Genomic DNA, 16,243 nt, shown 5'->3' on the forward strand with positions numbered 1-16,243 from the left:
TACTGGGTGTTATTTTTACAGTCTGGGTCCTAGGAGCAACTGTTAGGAGTATCCAGTAAAAATTCAGTTTTCAGCTCTCTTGGGCCCCGTTCATGTACCACCTTTTACGGTGTGACAGATGCAGCAACTCCACCCTACTCCCTCCAACTACCTATATTTGGCATTTATGCAGTGCTTATCACCTTAGTATCTCAGTGCTGAAATAACTGTTAATTAATTTTGTTATGTCTGTACAGACAAACGAAATCTTGCTATCAATCAATATGGTCCAAACAGAAGTATGTCATGGCAAAGGCTGTGTCTATTCTGTAGCACACAAGAGACCTTCTCTGTTTCCGAGTCTCGTTACTTGCCCTGCCTCCATCTCTGGTTCCTACAGAAAGGACAGCAAGGGGTACGGAGCAAATGGGAGGCAGGACATACTCCAGCTCCACGGCCGGAGGACCCAAACTGCAGGCCCATCACAGAGCACATCTGCCCTCTGAGCTGAGTGTAGTTGCTGAGGCTCCCTGGTTTAATCTGCCTGTGTACTACTGTGGTTTGTTTGTCCATCATTGAAATGATTCTCAGTCCTAGAGATCTACCACCTTAATTACACTGCAGTCAATTTATTAGAGTGCAATGTTAGACACCAGTCCGTTGAGGCTCTTCTGAAAATGTGGTGTTTGTGACTGTCCCTGCAAACGCTGCTCTTAACCTAGAAGGAGCCCATAATGAACTCTGTTGCAGTGTTTCCAGAGACCCTCCTGCTTTGAGTCAGATCTGGAGTCTGGGAAGTTTGGGGTTTTCTTGCCCCCTTCTGAGATAATACAATCCAGCTTTGCTTAGGAGTAGCTTCTGTCTTCTCTGACACAAAAAGTTTTTAAGTCTGCAGAACCGAGACAATTAGTCACAACTGAGGACTAATTTTGAGACAGTCAAGAGTTGACTCTGAGTTCTTTTTACTTTTGTAAGGTTACTGTAGACTTGTGGGCTGATTCATTTCAGGAATAGATGAGGCTTTTCTCTAATTAGCGTTTTTCTTTCTTTTTTTTTCCTTGTCTGAAGGCTGGTATGTTCTGCTTCAGAATGATAGGAAATTAAGGCATCTTTGCTTCCCTTTTGTCTTCTTTTTTTTCCTACCCTCAGTCTCTTGATTAATCGTCATGTTGTGTTCCTGCATATGTCATGCTGCATGTTAAATGTGCTAGATCACTTTGTACCTGATCCAAAGCCATATGAAGTCACTGGAAAGACTTCTGTATTTAAATTTACCTTTGAACGGGGGTGAAGGGGAAGTGAAACATATTCATTTTCATGTAAAAATCGTATTTATTTTTCAGCATGTTTTTTATTTTGATGAAGTCTTTGGGGAGTCATGTACCAATCAGGATGTGTATATGAAGACAGCTCATCCTCTCATTCAGCATATTTTTAACGGGTAGGGCATCAGTGTTTACATTAGTTATTTTTTGCCTTTTTCTTTTCCAGTTTCATATACTGCTTTAATTTTCCTTTTATGCTTTCCATCTTTTGAAAAATACATTCATTTCACCTTTGCCACATATCTTCTCCCTTTTAGACTGTCTTTGATTGCAATTTTGACAAAATAAATCAGGGAAAACTTTATTCATATTTGGTGAGAAATCTGAATCACAGAGGAAGTTAAAATTGGACCGCAGGTGCAACGAAGAGACACCATGGACAGCCTAGAACGAAAAAATGTGTGCCAGGATTTCTGAAGTCTAACCTCCACTCTAACAAAGGCTTCTGTGTGGTATAGCATACTCATCTGTAGAGGAATAATGTTACCTCTTTTATGAGACTGCTGTGAGATGTTTTGCATGTATTTGTACAGGTCACAGGGCAATAGAAATTACCTTGTGATTTATTTTTGGTTTATTGATTTATATTTGCTTAGCAGTTTAATCATAATTACATACTTCCTGATTAATGGGAAATTGATGGTGGCTTTACATGAGTGATCTTATTTTCACACGAAGTAACAAGCTTGAATATAATTACATTTTTTGAGTCTTTGAAGGAAAGGGTGACATATCCATGCTGAAAATCTCCACCTATCATCAGCAGACACAGAGAGTATCATGCTGTTGAGAAAAGGAAAGTGAAAAAGGAGAATGAGGCTTGTAGCCTGCTGTGTAATAATCACTAAAGGCACAGTTCACATTACAGCTAATCCAATAATGCCACCAAAGGAGATGCCTCTGTTTCTTCTCAGCTTTCCCTAACTTTTCTGTCCCTCCTGCTGCATCCCCTTCACTGGCATTGGTCTAATCTGACACCATGGTGAGCTAATTCTGTAATCTAAGCTGGCAAGAAATTGTTCACTGTGTTTACTGCAGCCCTATGTTTTTACCCATGTCTCTGCCAGGGTACTGAGCTAGCTAAAAAGTCTTTTTTTAAGGGTGGGGGGAATAATAATTTGTTATGTAGTATTTCTTTTTTGGCCGATTCAGTTCCCTGAGTCTGTTCACATCATACTTGTGGGTTCAGTACTTTTATAAGTGCAAGGAGAGGCAAGGGGAAGTAGGCACGCAGTAACCTCAACTTAGGTGGGATTGAAGGGCAGTGGAGCCGTATCCTGAGACCTCCTTGGCATTTTATGTGCATTGCCATTATACTCTTAAGGTGAGAGGACGACAAAGCTGAAGCAATCTGGGATAAGCCAAGACTGTGGTTTCACTAGTTGGAGTGAGTGAATCAAACAGCTCTCTGCCACTGAAAGGGGATGATCCTCTTCCTTACCCCCCACTAGACACATTCCCATCGGTTACGTGAAACCAGTTTGGGCATATTTTGTGATCCTCTCTGAGGTATTTTAATTCACTGAAACAGCAGAAAATTAGCTTGCAAAAAAGTGGAAAGCTTTCTGTTGTTTCAGTGCAGTAAAGTCAAACATCAGAGCCAGCACAGGCAGGGATGGGTCAGTGGGGTAAGTCACACAGCTGGGAGCAGAGGAAAGGAAGAGCAAGACCTTCCCCTAGGCAACAACAACTCTTCAGATTGACTTCGCTGCCTGCAGGACTGCAGCCTGAGACAAAGTAACCTTGCTCAGTAAATTACAGTGCTGGGGTGTTAATTTTCATCAAGTACAACATGTGTTAATACAGAACCTGACTTGTGGTTGTTTTGCATCTCATGTCACAGTCATTTTTCTCTGTGATTCCTCATCAGTAGGATTCCTATTCATAGTCCTACGATACTTCTGCAGCATCTAAACAGCTGGAAGAATAATAACTAATTGTTACTTAAGTGCATTTTTGGCATCTGGAAGAAAGGAAGAGAGCCAGCACTCTGTGACATGCCAGATCTCCATAGGACATGCTTGGGAGTCACTGTTAAGTGTTTTGCAGTTTCTCAGATAGGATAGCAAACCAAATCTCATTGCTGAGGCCACTATAGATAGATATCGACATTGCAGGATCTTTTTTAATAGATACGAATAAATCAGATATGACACTACAAATATAAGTTATCTTCACAGAGGCAATGCAACCTGCTTTGCATATGGGCAGACTGGTGCTGGCAAGACTTACACTATGATAGGTACTCACCGGAACCCAGGACTCTACGCCTTGGCTGCCAAGGACATCTTTAGACACCTGGAAGCATCGCAGTCAAGGAAAGATCTCCTTGTCCTGATCAGTTTTTATGAGATCTACTGTGGACAGCTTTATGACCTGCTAAATGGAAGGAAGAGGTATTTAAATAAAAATACATTTTACTACAAGCCTATGCTTATGAATCAATTGGTTACTGCTTATAAATCAGTTAATGTTTCATGCAATTACATTTAACATATTACAATTTATAGAAAATGTTATGTATATAATTAGGGTTGTTCCTAGGAGCTACTAAGACAGGAAGGCAGAATCTGACACTAAATACTGTCACATTGATAGGGGCTCCTGGTTTTTACTATTTTGGGGGGGGGGAAATAAGTAATAATAAGGACCTATGGTTGAGATATGAGCTCATGCTGTTTTGCTTAAACTATAATAGCTGAACATACATAGGTAGAGAAAGAACCTTCCTGTGGTTCTTATGCCAACTGTTGTGGAGTCCCTGTCTTTCCGTGCTCAAACATAACCTCTGGCTCTCCCTCCTGCTGTGCCAATGCAGCGTTGGCTCTTGCCACTCTGGTCTCTGAAGGTCCCGTTGATCTCCCACATGTCATGCTTGACACTGCAGGGTCTGCTCGCCTTCTCCCTGAGCGCCTTTACCCAGCAGCCCAGTGGCTCAACCGCAGCAAGCCATCACCCTCAGCAGTAGCACCTCAGCCCCAGACTCATTTGGATGGACGTATACTCCTTCAGGAGCTCCATCCAGAATGGAAATCGGGGCAACTCAGTATATACTTCGTACAAAAAAAAATCACTGTGGTCTGAAATCTCTAAATAAAATAAGTCAGTTAATATCTCAGCAGTGAAATCTTTTCAGAGTGATCTTGAAGGAACATTACTTGTCGGCTTGAGGCCTTTAGCAGCCTTGAGAGCACTATCCTTAGAGCACACTGGAGGGATCAAGAGGGAGGCTTTCTGCCCAGGGAAGTGAGCATCTGTTCACAAAGGAAGCACCTATTTCTGTGCATGTGTGTTCCCTTTCTCCAAAACAGTCTTTAGGGAGCAGGTGGTGTAATCTGCTATGTAAGGAGTCCATTTACTAAGGAAGAAAGCATGTCCTTATATTCTCTGCATGTCCATTAGCTATCTGACATGTCATTGAAGGAGAAGATTAAACTTCCTCCCATGTGCATCATGTCTGTATTGTTCCTGTAATGCTTCTGTGTGATTCATAGCAGAGGTGCTCTGAAATCTGACTCTGTGGCTATGGGAGTTGCTTTAAAATCCTGTGCAAAAATCTTGAGAACTTGAACAGAGCATAACTTACAGTCTGAACTTCCTAGAGAAGCCTGAAATGCAGTTTAAAGAGAGGCAGGAGCTCTAAAATTTAAGCATGATAGCTTACATCCCTGCTTTATTATATTCCTGAACTAGCAGAAATGCACTGCTAATGTCTCTTTAACAGTGAAATGTCAGTGGTACATATTATAAATGAAATACCTCTTCAGCTCTGAAAATAAATGAATGACAGTGGTGCCTCTCTCCGGTCAGTAGCCTTGATTGCTTTTTCGTAGTGTCATAGCACTGAATGTGTTTTCATTGCTGCTATTTGAGACTTCAGAAATCTTTCTGCACTGTTTCATTTTCAGGCTTTTTGCAAGAGAAGATAGCAAGCATGTCGTTCAAATAGTTGGACTGCGGGAGGTTCAGGTGGACTCTGTAGACCTGCTGTTGGAGGTAACTTCTATGTTTGCGATTATTTTTTGTCTTCTACAGCCTGATTTGCTGATTTATGAGAGAGATAATTTGCAGAGATTGTTATTTGTTGTGCATTACATGTGTATGTTCCTCTTGAAAGTTCTGAAATTGGGAACCCCAACAGACCACTGAGGAGCACTATCGAAAGTGCCTTTATTCAATAAGCTTCTTGGGTGACTGTGACTTGTGTTGGTGACATGGAGGCAGTTGATATACAGCTGTCGCTTCTGCTGCCACTCCTTATGGAAAGATCTTTGCCATGAAATGGAGTGCTGTCGCTATTCCAAAAATTAAAGTGTCCCAGCAAGGGACCCTGAAAGCTGGATAAGTATTTTCACTCAGTGTGATTTCTTTGGCTTCTATGAAATTAAATTTTCTGTATTAAAAGTACATGGATGTGGGACAAAAGATATAAATTTGAAAATTAATACAACTAGAAATTAGAAAATACTTAAGATATTGATCTGAATTAAGATTAAGACATTGCTTAGATAATGATGGGTGATAACAGCCAAGTAAAATTAGGATCTTTAAACGGTAGCTGACATTCAGCACAAGCAAGGCTTCAGTTTTCCTTCCCTGCCTGGCTGAGCCCTAAAAAGGCACTGGCAAATTTTCTGCATTGTCCTGCAGCAGGCAAGCTGGTTAAATCTGCTTTCTATTTAGCCTGACTTTGCATAGTTTAATTCCTTTCTCAGTAAGGAACTGTAACTTACAAGTGCTTGACAGTGTAACTGACTCATTAAAATTGGCATGGTGTTGCCCACTTATATTCCATTTAATTTTGTTCTTCAGCTTCCTATTAACTCCAAGCTTCCGGACATGCTGGTGATGCTTCTGCAAATTAGAGTGTAAATTTGATATATGGTTGATTAACACATTCCTCTGCATTATCACATTCCATACACAGAAGAGCTGTTAAATAACTTTATTCTCACAGGTATCTCGGCAAAAAAAATGATTTTATATTGTCCACAAGCCCTTTTGAACACAGAAATGTCACTGGCTTGACTCAGAGCTTCTGAACAGTCTGCAACAGATATATGGGAAGAGTCTTGAATGCATCCCTAGTTATTCACTATTCATGGATGTTGGCTTTGGTTCAGAAATTATCTGCATTTAGCACTAATATAATGCTCGGGAGCTGCAGCAGTTGGTTAGGTTACTGGTTGAGAATTGGCCACTGAAAGGCACGAATAATGCACATCTGTCAACTGAGAATGTATTGATTTTACTAGATAATATTTTAACTTGTTCTTATAACCAGAAAAAAAATTAATGACTGTTTTATGAATGCCCTGCTGCGGTTGCTGTGAGACTTTCTGCGATAAACCTTAAAAGTTTTCAAAGAGATTTCAGATCCAGATTTGTATCTTGAAGGAGCCTTTGTCCTTCTGCCTTGCCTCTCTTACTTGTTTATTTACTCTCTTACTTGTTTTCTTATTTTATCATTGTATTGAGTATAATTGATCTTTTAACTTTGTTTCTTACTCTGGCATAATTTCTTTTAGTTATGGAAATGGAGAAAGGTTTTGGCACTCTGTGTTTTGTGTGTAACTTTCTGGATAACAGTACCCGTCTGTTACATGAGAAAGGGAAATTTTAAAAGAACACAACAAATAGTGAATTCCACGCGTCTCTTAGGTTAATGTCTGCAGCCTTACTTTCTGTCATTTCTGCCATACTCCTGTTTTCAATTTTATAGTTTGGATATTTTGCAAATATGAGTGAATGTGCGATGCAACAACTTCTTACCTGCAGTATGCTTTCTAAGCTCCGCAGTGTCACTGCAAGCAAGTCCGTATACAAAGGTCTGAAAGAAACGTTGGAAAGTATCCAGTCTAACTTAACGTCTCCCTTGCACCAAATTTTAAGGCTGTAATGAACCATTCCTCCTAATATTACCTTATTTTAGGACAAGATCTCTCTCTGAGAGTTGTTTTTATTTACAATTTGCTTCAATTTTGTCCCCCTTATTTTGCAGGTGATTTTGAAGGGGGGAAAAGAACGTAGCACGGGAGCTACTGGAGTCAACTCAGATTCCTCTCGATCTCATGCTATCATCCAAATCCAGATTAAAGACACAGCCAACAGGACATTTGGAAGGTAAGACTAGAAGCAGGAATGCTCAGGGCTGATGAGGAAGTCAAGCCGAGGGATGTCAGGAGGCAAACAAAGAGGAGGTGTTGAGTTAGTGGGCAGCTGTGAGTTAAATTAGAAGGCAAGGTTCAAAGGGACTTTGAAAAGTTTCACAGTCCTTTCTCTGTTCCCAGAGAGAGCGCTTAAGCCACATCTGTGAGAGCTTTGTCAAACTTGTTTGTAAAAATTTCCAATGAAGGAGTTTGGCAATCGAATCCATGCCTTCATCTTCAGTGTTAGAAAGCTTTTCCTGTCTGTCATTCATCTGGCTAAAGGTAGACATCTGCAATGGGCATATCCACACGTGAGCTTGTCACCTTTGAAGTCAGTAGAAAGAAATAGTCATTTCTGGGATCCAATTCATGCCATTCTGTAGAGTCACCTAAATTAGGTCAGACGGATTTGCCCCTCAAAGTACCTCTGTCCTTTAATTGACTACAAAGGGAGCCAAGGATAACTAGCTCAGGTGGAGATGATTCCATTAGAGACGTTTGCCTTTGGTCACAGGAGTCCTAGTATCTCACCTAAACCTCCCTGATAATTTGAGTGTGTGACTCTGATGTGCCTGCAGCAGACAAAAAGAGCAGTTTACTTCTTCTTGTAGCAGCCGTTTTATGTATTTGAAGACTGTAATTGTGCCTCTTCTCAGTCATCTTTTCTCCAGACTAAACAACCCCAAGAAATAGGTATATATATTACTGCTGAGTGTCAAAAACCCATGCTGACACACCCTTCCAGCAACTACCATGCAGTCTTGCTTCCCAGGATCTCATTTAAATACAAGGCAAAATGGAAGAGCCACAAATAGTGGAGAAAGGAAAAGGGACAACAGGCAGGCTTAGAAATAGAAGTGTATGTGGTTATGTAGGTGTGGCATGTGTGTAATTTTTTTTGTTACTGAAAGCAAGGCGGAGCTGGAGTGGGAAAGAGATCCCAAGATATGCCTGTAAGAGAAGTCAGGGTTGTTCCAGAAAAAGAAGGGCAAAGACAAAGACACAGTGCAACAGTCAGTACAGCAGCTGGCACCCAGAGCTAGGGAATGTGAGAGGGAGTAATGGAGTTTTGTGGAAGGGAGAGAAAGGGAACACTGAAAACTCAGTGTACTACTTACTACACTGGAAATTTCTGTTCATGTTGCCCTGAATTCCCATTTGACAGGGCAGCCTGTTTTACCTGGAAGGACAATCAAGACATTTACAATTTCTTTAACTGTGTTCTTAGGAAACTACAAGCATAGTGGTTATCTGGAGAGATGAATGTGTTGGACTTTAAACAGTTCATCCCATTAAACTGTGGAGCACTCTCACCACGTGCAATTATAATTTCTATTATGATTGTGTTAGTGCCAGGATGCTCTGACATTGTTCCTGCTGCTATGCTTATTTTGGTGCCTCAGATATTTCCAGTGGGTATTTCTTTTTGTTCAAAAGTAGTTCTTTCTAATTATTCTTCTGATGTCATGTGTTGCAGCCCTCTGGTTTAAAAAAGAAAAAAAGAAAAAGGAAAAAGAAAAAAAAATCTCCTAAGATAAATGCAACTTTGTTTTTTCTAGGATATCATTCATTGACTTGGCTGGCAGTGAAAGGGCAGCTGATGCCAGAGACTCAGATCGACAAACAAAAATGGAAGGAGCAGAAATAAACCAAAGTCTTTTAGCAGTAAGCTACTAGCATGTCTGGGGAAGGTTTTGTATTTAATTATTAGCACGTGTTATAGGATAAAAATGAACTGCAGAATAATATATGTATGTATTCCATGGAGGGGGGAAAAATAACCAAAGTACTAAGTGTGTCCAGTTTAATTTGTCTCATGCCTGAAAGACAATTTAAGAGGGAAAATATTTTGTAATGGAAATAAAGTCTTTTTAATCCATTCTTACAGCTAGCCAGGTAAACACAGCATGGAGAATGTTAGGTATATTATAATAAGTGTCCCATATTTTATATAGAAAGTTTTGTCCCTTTTCCTTCTGGAGAATATTGGCTTGGCATTGCCATATTTGTTTCATAAAAGCACATCTGTTCCTCCTGCTTATTTTCACCACTTGAACTCAGACTTCTCTCGCAAATCAGGAGTAAAGGACTTAAGTAGTCAAACATAGAAATTAGCAGTTTGTGTGTGGGGAAACAGGAACAGGAAGAAATGCACTCTTAATGCAAACTGTCTTTTATAAATGTACACAGTTACCTAAAGAGGGACAAGGAGCAGAGAAATGCCACCTAAGATAAAGCAGAAGTGCCTGTAAGTAGAAATTGTGCAGAAGACTTTGCACCTCCTTTAATTCAAATGAACGAAGCTCACTGATGACTGAGGGCTTCTCTAAGTGAGACTGAAGGTGGTATGCAACCAGTGAGTATGAGTCAACAGTGCAGAAGTTAGTGCACACAACCATACTTCTTGGTGTGCTGTAAATAGGAGGTGCCTTGCTCTGTTTTGGGAATGTAGAATGTTCTTTTGCACAGAGGCTTTCCTGCTGTGGAATATTAGCATTCATGCTGGGAGATAGCATGTAAAGTGAATGTGTTTCTGTACTTCAAGCTTTCTTGAATACTTGCTGGTGAACAACTGAGTGGCATGGGGAGTCAGGACCTGAATAGAAAGGATACCTGAGAAGTGAATCTTTAATGTAAGCTCATGAAACTCTTCTAAAAGGAACTTGAAAATCAGAGTGTGTGTATTTTTGGTATTGTGTGAAGCTGAGTAAATACCTAGGCAGGCTACAATTACTGACTGAATTAACTATAAAAGGCATCTTTGGGTAAGTCTTTGTGACCTGCAGCCCGTAAAACCTAGCTCTGCCCTTGATGATCATAATGCTCTTTTCAGGCCTTACAACACATGAAGTCTGAAGTTTGCTGCTGATTTGAATATTCATGTTAATTTCAAGTAGAAGATAGTCAGATACTGCAATTATGAGAAGCAGAATAAAAATTAGAATAGTTTGATCTCTTACTTGTTAGAGGTGTGATTTTTAATAAAATGCAGTAGAAGTGAGAAATACGTGTCATTTTAAGTGGGTGTATGTAGAATGTAGAAAGGCTTTAAATATAGAAAGGCTGCTTCATGCTAGTATCACCATGACAGTAATGTAATCTGCTTATTTTTCCATCAATATTTGCTCTAAATGACTTGTCTCGTGGCTATACAGTCCATTTCTGCCAATTTATCGAGAGCAGCCGGGCTTGATATGGAGTGTGATGCTATTGCGCTTATTCCAGTGGAAACATGGCAAAAAAGTGAACATCTTTGAGTTTGAACATGACATCTTTTTCCAAGGCTGGTAATAAACCAAGGGATGTTTCTTCAAGACTACGGGCTACCTCTGTTGATCGTTATTAGCAAGAAGATCTGATGTGTTCTGTGAAAGACATGGGGGTAGCTAGCTGCTGATGTTCTCTTAGTTTTAATGGGAATTCTGTAGCTATATCTCCACTCCCTGGGTAGTCTGTTGCTTCATTCTCACTGTTTTGTGTATAGTTCTTATTAGCCTGTCAGAGGTGACGGTGGCATGTTTGTTTAAGACGGACAGGCTGTATCTCTACTACCTTCTGAGCATGGGCTTCAACCTGGGCTTGAACCCAGCTCCCCTCACAGCTGATTGTTTGGTGCTAGTCCATGCTCTCCCCTGTGGCTGGGTTTGGAGCATTGCACTGGTGTGAAGAGAAAATGCCTTGAGATCAGCTGCCTTCTAACACAGCCCAGTGTACCCACGCATCGATGGGACATCGAGACTGCAGACTGTAGTCAGTATGGGGAGGAATATGCACTTATTAGCTTGTGCTATCTCTGACTAAGGTATGAAAATGTTGCCAGAGTGGCATAAGGAATTTGCACTGCTGTTGTCCGAAGTGTTGGGGTTTTTTTTGGAAGAGGAAGAGGTTCTTTTAGAAGAAAGAAATTTATAAGACATGGAGCTCAAAAAGCTCTGTTTTTAAGGTATATGAATCTGGGTTACATCTGCCCTGCAGGCTGCAGCATAGTCTGGTGTACACCCAATCTGACTTCAAACTTGTTGGCTATGGTGGAGGCAGTGACCGGTCCACAGTAGTGTGCAGCTCTGTGTGTGCTAAACGTGCGTGTATTTACCCAGCTTCTTGGGTTTTGCATAGCCCACGGAGCCATCAGGCAGGTGTAGCTGTGCTCTGTGCTGCAGCTTTGCTCTCTTTGAGTGCAGCTAAACTGCTGCCGATACCTGAACTAGCTGAAGCTGGCCATTGGTGTCTGTGGCAGCAGCAAATTCCCTCTGCAAGCAGGGACATCACATAGTAGGAGTCAAAGGTGCATGAGGGAAATAGTAAATTCGTAGGTTAGGTTTGATGCAATTCACTTCCTTGCCAGTGTGTGATTGATATGTGTGTCCCCCCCCTTTTTTTTTTGCTTTGGTTTGTGTTTTTGTTTTTTGTTTTTTGTTTTTTTCTTTCTGTAGCTAAAGGAATGCATTCGGGCGTTGGATCAGGAACACGCGCACACTCCTTTCCGGCAAAGCAAATTAACTCAGGTAAAACAAGCAGAAAGGCAACAGCAGAGGTTTCCCTGATGAGGACAAAATAAAAACAATAATAATAAAAAAAGGCATGATTCAATAACTGCTATTAAACTATTGAAGAGAAATCCATAACTTTTCCAAACATTAATTTTAAAGATAATCACAGAATTAAAGCCAACTGCCAGTTCCCCCAGTCAGTCTTGGGGACTGGCATGGTAAAAAGCAAATAAACCAAATACTAAAACCAAACAAAAACCCAAAACACTACCTTCCAGTCTCATTCAGTTACCATCCATCTCCACCCACTCTGCAACCAGTCTTGCATCTTCTGTGCAGTAACAGTCACGGGAGATTTCATCAACATTTCTTCACTCCAGTTGTAACATATGCTTTATCCCTCAAAACATATGGGCACCTGGTGCAAGGGCTTGTTCAGAGCCCCAATTAACACTTGTATTCATTTTAAATTGTAAACAAAGAATTGCAAGACAAATTGAGACAACAGGACTACATTTAAAAAAAAAAGACAGTAACTGTGCATCAGCTGACTCATGTTAAACTGCCTCTGTACACATTGCTAATGTACAGGAAATGCAAGGTAACTTACCCTAACTTTTCATAAGTTTTGAGCTAATTAAATCACTTTCTCTCATATTTTGTGTAAAATAAGAGCAAGCACATGTTTAAAAATAAATATATTAATTGCTAAGAATCTTATTTTTTCCTTCCAACCCTAGGTGCTAAAGGATTCTTTCATTGGCAATTCCAAGACGTGTATGATAGCCAATGTATCACCTAGCCACATAGCTACAGAGCATACCCTGAACACTTTACGATATGCTGACAGGTAGGTGATGAAGCTTAGTCTTGCCAAGGTGAAAAACACAAAGAAAAAAGTAATGTATGATGTTTGTGATTACGTTTTATTTTGGTTGCATTGGAAATGCTGTTTTAGGCAAGAAATGCAATTTTTACAATGCAGATAAAATCCTTACCTGTTCCAACTCTTATATTTGGTCTTAAAATTCCCTGGGTCTTGTAAATCCTTTCTGATAACAGCTTTTAGTGATGAAAATATCACTGTGCTCCCTGTAACTGCAGGGTTACTAACCTCAGCAATCAAAAGTTTTGTTTCAGTTTTGTATTGTAGTTCTGCCTAAAATGTGTTCAAGTCCTTCACTCTCCCTCCCACACAGGAGGAGGTAAATTACAGGCTGTGCAATGCTGGGGTTAAGAGGACAAGAGATGCTTACGGGGAAGAGGAATAAAGGAAACAGTTGAGGGGATAGGGTGATACCAGTTAAGCAGCTCTTCACAGCTGCAGTGATGTGTCTGATCCAGGAGCACTGTAGCCCTGTATACATATCACCTGAGCTAATTAGCCCCACTGCAGCTGCTCCAAAAGCCCTAGTTTGTGTCTTGTGGGACTTTATGATATGCTGTGGAGAGTACTAGTTTGTCTGGAGCTGGCACTGTGCCATGCTGCATTATAAAGTGTGGAAATGCGCCCCCCTTTCACTGAAACAGAGGCCATCTTCACCCATTTAACCTGCTGCGTGCTGTTCAAGGAGGCACTTCAGAATACTGCTATGGACTGTTCCAGGAGTTCAGGCGTTTTGGCAGAGGCATTTTGATGCCTGCATGGATCACTGACAATTAAAACAGAAATCATGACATTGAATATATGAAAGCATTAGTTTGTTCTGAAAACACTGTTATTTATCTGAAAGCGTGACATCTTCTAACACCAGCCTCATTTACAGGGTCAAAGAGCTGAAGAAAGGGATTAAATGTTCTACCCCTGTCACAAACAGGCGTCGGACAGCTGGAAACGTATCTCCAAAACGTGTCCAAAACTCCATCTCTTTGCCACCTGGGGAAAAGAGCTCTCCAAAGAAAGTGAAGCTAGGCCTCCAGCATCCCTCAAATGCTGCAAAACCAAAGGCATGTCCTGCAGCACTCCAGCCACCCGGTGTCCCTTTTACCTCTACCCCCAGGGGAGTCAACAAAGGACATGCCTACAAAGGAAATCCCAGCTCACCGTGGTTCCACCATGCTAGCCCAGTTAAGGGAGTCCTACGCATGGCCCATCCCTTGAAGAAGAAAACTGACGATCTGTCTCCCCACTCTGAAAAGAACCCCACTGCGAAGGATTTCATCATCAAAAACGCTGCCACGGCAGAAACCAAAGAGAGTGGCCAGAGAGACAAGTATATGCAAGACAGACCACCTGTCCAGTGCCTGAAAGTCCAGACAGTGCAACCTGTTCAGAAACAGCTTGTTTCTAGAGATGATTTTTCCTTTGGAGATGGAAATCTGCCTTCCGATGGCAGACAGGAATGGGGGAACACCTTTGCTAAACAATGTGTTGAAAGCTGGACAAATCTGCCTCCGTTTCAGAAGGAAAGGGAAGAGCATTTACGTCTTTATCACCAGCAGTTTCAGCAGCCACCTATTCTACAACAAAAATTGAACTATCAACCTCTTGAGAGGTTTTTAACACAGTACAAGCCCCAGGAGATTCAAGTGAAGCAGGAGCTGAGCCTTGCTCCCGCAGAAGTGCAGAGCAAAGAGGGGATGCAGCTGGAAGATCTGGATGACAGTGATTTCAGTGAAGATTCTTTCTCACCTGTCTGTAGTCAAAAGAGTGTGAAAAGAAGAAACACCAACAAATGCAGTCAACATTCATTTTTCCTTCATCAAAGAGAACAAGGAACTGAAGAAGAGCAAAAAGGCCAAAAGCGGCAGGATTTATTTTTTAAATATGCAATGTCCATGCAAGAACATGAACCAGATGACAGCTGGGATTGTAGTGAGGGCAGCCCAAAGATGGAGGAATCCATTAAAAATGCAGGCTGCAGCAAAACTCCATCAGACTGGAGCTATGACTTTACCATTGAGTCATCTCCAAACAACGCTGCAGAAAAACCTTACTGCCTGCAGGAAGATCCTGCTTGTAACTGGAAAAATGGCAAAGATTTCCTAGCTGATCACAAACAGTGCAAATCCAAACACCGATGTCTCGTTTACTCCAGTGATGCCACCTTAACTCCAGAAAAGGATGCTTCAAACTCGTATGTTTCTCCTGTATTGAAATCGGGAACACCAGAGTACAAAGAGATCGACCTCCAGCAGGAAGAGAAGGAAGAATCCACTTTGGGTAGACAAGCTGCCCTTGCAGGAGATGTAAAATGGAAAACTCAAAATGGAGTTAACCATTGTGGATCTTCCAATTGTTCCTCAGAATTCCCTTCCGAGCTACTGGCCCCTCTCACAGTATCCCTTCTTGGCTATGAGGAAACAACTGATACAGAGAAAGTGTCTTCTAACCAAGAGAAGTCCCCCTATGTGAAGCAGATGTCGGACAGGAACACACATGGCTCCCAGAACTGGTTTGAGGAAGAGGGCTGGCAGTGTACGAGAAGCAGAGCTCTGACGGACAGCATGCTGGAACTGGGGGAGCAAATGCGTCGTGGTGGAAGACATTGTGCCCTGCTGCGTTTCCCACAAACAGGGGACAAGTGGCTTTCACCAGCCTGCTGCGATGTGAAGGCATGCTGCTGCCTTCTGGGCTCAGGTTCATCAAAGCAAGGAGTCATTCACAGTTTGTTTGTGGGACGTGACCTGACAGAATCATCCGCAGCTGAATCCACGGGCTCTAGGGGAGAGAGAGACGCTGGTCTGTTTCTCAGTAACTCAACGTGCAAAGAATACTCAGGTGGCAGACAGTGTGATGCTGATGTTAAAGATAATACTGGTAATTCAGGAAAATCTAACTCAAGTCAAGGACCCAGTGTCGAGCCCATGGCTCAGGAAATAAATGCTGATATACCTGAAAAGAGCTATTTTACAGGTGCACCGTGCTTTCTCAGTGTCGGAAATACGGATTATGCAGCCCCGTCCCCCTCTCAAGAAAGCAGCCTGCTGTTGCAGCCCAAGTCAGGACTGAGGAACGAGGACTTCAGTCATTCTGAAGACCTAGCCAAGTCATCGTTCAGCAATGAGGAAATAGGGTTGCTAAAAAACAAGTTAATGCAGAGTATTTTTACACAAGAGACTTTTGCTGCGGATTCAGGATCTGCAACCAAAGATAATAAGCCATTAGCAAACGCAACGAGCCCTTCAGGCATGTCCAGCAGCCGGTCTCCAAGTGCTACATCAGAGATGGGAAAATGGCAGAGGGAAGCCCTAGAAAAGGCACAGTAAGTCTTGCTTGCCACTGAAGTTTGTCATGAAGCTTAGAAATTCTAGACACATGATACATTTGCCTTTATTTGTATATCATATGTACTCATAT

General features: G+C 41.6%; 1 protein-coding gene across 2 annotated transcripts in view; it reads left to right on the plus strand.

Annotated features, from left to right (window-relative positions):
* KIF24 (kinesin family member 24) overlaps positions 1-16,243 on the plus strand; it is a 32,844-nt gene that overhangs the window by 10,927 nt on the left and 5,674 nt on the right. For both annotated transcript variants that reach the window (XM_087777586.1, XM_087777587.1), the window contains 8 exons: positions 1,323-1,420; positions 3,485-3,700; positions 5,213-5,300; positions 7,306-7,427; positions 9,013-9,118; positions 11,887-11,958; positions 12,684-12,793; positions 13,710-16,148. In XM_087777586.1, the coding sequence (XP_087633712.1) occupies positions 1,323-1,420; positions 3,485-3,700; positions 5,213-5,300; positions 7,306-7,427; positions 9,013-9,118; positions 11,887-11,958; positions 12,684-12,793; positions 13,710-16,148 (3,251 nt within the window). The remainder of the gene's footprint in view (positions 1-1,322; positions 1,421-3,484; positions 3,701-5,212; positions 5,301-7,305; positions 7,428-9,012; positions 9,119-11,886; positions 11,959-12,683; positions 12,794-13,709; positions 16,149-16,243) is intronic.

This window comes from Nipponia nippon, unplaced genomic scaffold (genome assembly GCF_047370975.1).
Source record: "Nipponia nippon isolate SJK-2023a ecotype South Korea unplaced genomic scaffold, ASM4737097v1 scaffold_40, whole genome shotgun sequence".
NCBI classification, from domain to species: Eukaryota; Metazoa; Chordata; class Aves; order Pelecaniformes; family Threskiornithidae; genus Nipponia; species Nipponia nippon.